General features: G+C 36.4%; 1 protein-coding gene across 1 annotated transcript; it reads left to right on the top strand.

The window, feature by feature from the left end:
- The first annotated feature begins 2,214 nt into the window (after positions 1–2,214).
- LOC108720184 (uncharacterized) lies at positions 2,215–4,002 on the top strand. The gene is made up of 6 exons (XM_018461852.1): positions 2,215–2,244; positions 2,514–2,649; positions 2,726–2,938; positions 3,031–3,217; positions 3,402–3,604; positions 3,785–4,002. The coding sequence occupies exons 1-6, from the start codon at positions 2,215–2,217 to the stop codon at positions 4,000–4,002; spliced, it is 987 nt and encodes a 328-aa protein (XP_018317354.1).
- Positions 4,003–4,484: the final 482 nt, after the last annotated feature.

Here is a 4,484-nt window from a genome sequence, read left to right as displayed (position 1 = left end):
ATTTGGAAACACCCTGTATATAGAAATATTAATAAAATTCACATACAACAAAAAGTATCAATTGAATCAATTTCAAATGGAGATAGGAAGTATGTAAAATTCAATATATAAATATACCTCTTATGGTAAGCACAGGATATTAAGAATGTACGCTGGTTATTATATCGGCATCTGAATAATCAATTTGTAATAATTAATTTTGACCATTTTATATTTTCATTATCATCAAATCTGAACATTATTAAAATGTAACTTACACTAATTATTTTAAACAGCAAGTTTTCTGACTCTCGAAAGTAGCTTACGAGTAATTTAAAAATTACTAATATTTTTGAAATTTGATCCTTTCTTACTTTAATAGCAACTTTGCAGTCATTAATAATTTCCGTCTTTTCATCATTATTTCCTCGTTTACAAAATTGCAAATATTGTCGAAGTGGCTTAATTCTTTTAATAGAGTCTACCCAAACTTTGCTGATGTCTTTTCTTAACAATATGCAACTATGTTGGACAAAATAATCGGGATCTTTAAGAAAAGACCACTCCGTTGAAAGCTTCAGTAAATCTCTATTTTTATCATTTATGACTGCACGTTGGGTAGAATATGTTTCCTCCATCAATCGAGATATTTCCTTTGAATCTCGCTTATGAATATTATTAAATAAATGGATTAAGCGGAGACGTTTGGTTTCTTGAGTTGTAGAATTCTCTGTACTGGGTAGTTTGGGTGCATATTTAACACAACCATATTCGTCCTGACGTCTTAACAAGAGTGCTTCTTTTTTCTTTAATTCATTATCCGCATCATCGCTGTCTTCTTTTGTTTAGTATGTTTCATATACTGTGCACAGTTATATATTTGCTGTTTCTAAGTGTTTCAATTCCACTACCCCACTATTCATTGCCGATTATATCTTTAAATGTTAGGGGATATGTTTCGCAGATATTGTGAGAAATTTCTTGTGCTAATACTCGTGAGGTGACTTTGATATCATTGATCATATAATCAGCCACGACTCTATTCAATGACTGTCTATCTTTTGAAAGTAATTTCTCACTCTTTTTGCATGCCTCGAGTATGCTATTAGGCACTTTTCGCCATATTTCTTCCAGATTCAAAACATAAACCGATTTTTTTTGCGATTTTGAGATACTTGAAGAAACTGAAAATAAAGATTGAAATTCAGAAAACAATTATAATACATACTTATTTAACAAGTAAAATAGTACGTAGCTCGTAAATAAATGCAATTTCATATAAATAAAACATCTCTGAATTTTTAATTTTATGCAATATTATTTACACCAAATCAATTAAAATGGTTAATTTATTTAAATAATTCATAAATAAGAAATGAATATAGAATAAAATTTTTTAAAAGTGTTTTATCCATGGAAAAGAAACACCTTTCTATTTCTACAATTCATTATAATAAGAATAATTATATTGGGTAAAAGTTCCGATTAGGGGACCCCTCCCCAATGATCTTGACCTTGATATATATTGTCAAGGTCACGACCCTGAGTAACCTTCAACAGGTTTTAGCCGTCGCTCGTTCTTCGTTAAAAAGTTATTAACAGTTAAAGTTAATAATTCTTTAATTGCTTCACATAGCTTAGATAACTCTGACCTTCGACTCTCATCTCCCCTCTCCCCTGCAAAGGGGCGCCCGACTCTCATCTCCGACTCTCATCCCCCCTCACCCCCTGCAAAGAGGTGCTCGACTCTTACCTTCGACTTTCATCCCCCCTCACCCCCTGCAGAGGGGCGCGCGAATCTCACCTTCGACTCTCACCCCTCCCTCCCCCCTGCAAAGGGGCGCACGACTCACCTTCGAATCTCACTTCCCCCCTCCTCCCAGCAAAGGCGAACACGACTCTCACCTTCGACTCTCATCCCCCCTCCCCTCTGCAAAGGGGCGTACGGCTCTCACCTTCGACTCTTACCCCTGCTCCCCCTCTGCATCGTAATAGTTTCCATTGCTTAAATGTAAGCAAAATAAACCGAGGAATAAATAGACTTGTACGTGTGAGGGTGCCATTACATGCAGCGCGGAAACGCGGAAGAGATAGTAACTAGCCTTTACTAGATTCCCGCGTTTCCGCGCGTTCTGTTCCGTCTGTTTTCATTGTCTTAGCGGAAACGCGGAATCCGTTATTACAGTCATATTCCAGTAAATGTGTATACGTGCTCGTCGAGTAAAAATTACAAATATGCAACAAAAACTGGTAATGGAAGGCCCTGTAAGTATTTTGATAATTTGTAATATTTAATAAACATAATGTTTTGTAATTGTAAAAAATGACCTCCCTATTGAAAAAATTCATTTCGTTTTCAATTATTCAATCTTTAATTCTAGGTTAAATTTAACATTTATTTTATTTTTAATAGCAGGTGAATTAAAAATTGAAAAATCCACATGGATTTTTTCAAGAGGGGTAAGGAAACACAAAAATGAAGTGAACAACCTACTGAATGAAGTTATAACCTCACTTTGTATATTTGTTCGCAGGCAACGAAGTGTGGCTACTGCGGGGACATTTTACGAGGTGGGTCGTGTGGAACGATTTTGAACCACCACTGCTTCGAAACATACGACGAATATGTCCATGTTATTAAAGTTGATGACAATGCCGTTGTCACTATGAGTACGTGTTAACAAAATTCTTTGAGTAATTTCTGCTGCGATTTGAATCATTGTTTATTTATTTATTTATTTTAAAGGAAAGAGACACGAAAGTGAAGATCTTTTGCCGCATTCAAAGGAAGGAGCTGCCCAGTCCACATCTTTATCGCCGTGTCCACTCAATCAAGATGAGTTGCTAATTGAGTTAGTGCGGGTCCGAAAGGGTTTGTGGGACCATTCAATACCGCCCAGCGAGAGAACAAAATTAAAAAAAGACGGTCTGTGGCAAGAGATAATGAATATATTTGACGGTAAGATCATTTTTTAATTACCTGCATGCATATCTGCGTATAAAAGTAAATAATAAACGATTCTTCTATATACAACTCTGGTGGAATCGTAGGATCCCTGTCTATGGAAACAATTAAACAAAAATGGAAACACCTCCGAGATTCTTACATGAAGGCTCGGAAGAAAATGCAGGGATACGTGCGAAGCGGATCGGGGGCGGAAGCTGGCCATCCTGTAAAAAGCTCATTCGCGCATTATGAAAAAATGAGATTTCTGGACGATACCGTCAAAACAGCATCGTAAGTATTTATTCATTACGTCTGTTTTTCTTGTCTATACTTTCTACACTTGTACCGTGGTCCGTATTTTTACCAGCCAATGAGAACAAAGAAGAACTAGGCTATTGTTTATTAACAGGCATTTAACAAACATTCTAATTGTGTACAATTGGATTTGAAATTTGTAAAATTGTTTTGGTTTCAGGACTGTCAGCTCCGTCCAGCACCTCTTGGAAGCGGCGAGTTCATCCCATCAGCATGTTGACGATGACATGCAAGTGGACAAGCCTGCCGATGATCACATGCTATATATTAGTGATGATTTATCAGATTCTGCATGTCCATCATCAGCAGAAAAATCCTCATCTCGAACATCCCGAAGTTCATCGATAGGGGCGAAAAATACAAGTATGTGGCAATTTTCTATTGTCTATCGTAGCGAAGTGAGGATTTCTTACGCATTGACCTACGGTCTTGGAGAAATACGTTTCAAAGCTCTCGCAGGAACTTTGAAACGTATTTTTCACTAAATTTGAAATTAATAACTTCACTAAATCCTTGTTTTTAACAATATATTATTATTTACAGAATTGCAAAGGCAAGCTGAGATCGAGAACAAATTTCTTAGGATCATCGATGAAGAAGCGCCCAAGAAACGAGACATAGTCGACAGTTATTTGGACCAGCTTGGCGACCTTTTACGCCGACTATCCTACATACGACGCAGAAACCTGCAAAGAAGGCTCATGGATATTGCTATAGCGGAGGAGGATGAACAGCTTCTGGAGAGGGAGAACGCCCAGTGAAAAATATTTGTTTTTAATATTATAAATTTTCAACTTTTTGTATTTGTCATAAGGAATAAAATATATTTTTATTATGTTGTTGTACAAAGAGTTTGAATATCGTCAAAATAGATAACAAACGAATGCTGTGCCGTGAAATACTTTTTAAAACAATATTAATACTTGTCAAAAGTTGTTAGTTAAAACTTTGTCCCACTGCCACGGTAGAGGATTTACATGCTCGAAATAGTGAGCAAAGTTATCTCGAATCTTCAGTGCTTTAGACTTTCGCGAACTGCTATTACGTATGTCTGTAAGTTCATTAGTAGCCGAGAGGTTGCGCTCTTCTTCTTGTAGATTACAGTACTGTCTTTCTGCAAGTGGTAAGTCTAATTCTTGATTAATAATAAAATTATGCAAGATAACCGTGGCCTGTACTGCTTTTACAGCAGTAGATGTGCATGCAAGAATAGGTTGACGATATATTCTCCATCTTGCAACCA

This window comes from Mycetomoellerius zeteki, unplaced genomic scaffold (assembly GCF_001594055.1).
Source record: "Mycetomoellerius zeteki isolate Tzet28-1 unplaced genomic scaffold, Tzet1.0 scaffold1312, whole genome shotgun sequence".
NCBI lineage: Eukaryota > Metazoa > Arthropoda > Insecta > Hymenoptera > Formicidae > Mycetomoellerius > Mycetomoellerius zeteki.
This window is presented reverse-complemented; position numbering and strand designations above follow the sequence as displayed.

Bases quoted from the DNA above. Each gene is read 5' to 3' on its own strand.
- LOC108720184 (XM_018461852.1), top strand. From the start codon at position 2,215: ATGCAACAAAAACTGGTAATGGAAGGCCCT. The intron at 2,650-2,725 runs GTACGTGTTAAC...TTTATTTTAAAG, and splicing joins CAATGCCGTTGTCACTATGA to GAAAGAGACACGAAAGTGAA. The intron at 3,605-3,784 runs GTATGTGGCAAT...TATTATTTACAG, and splicing joins GATAGGGGCGAAAAATACAA to AATTGCAAAGGCAAGCTGAG.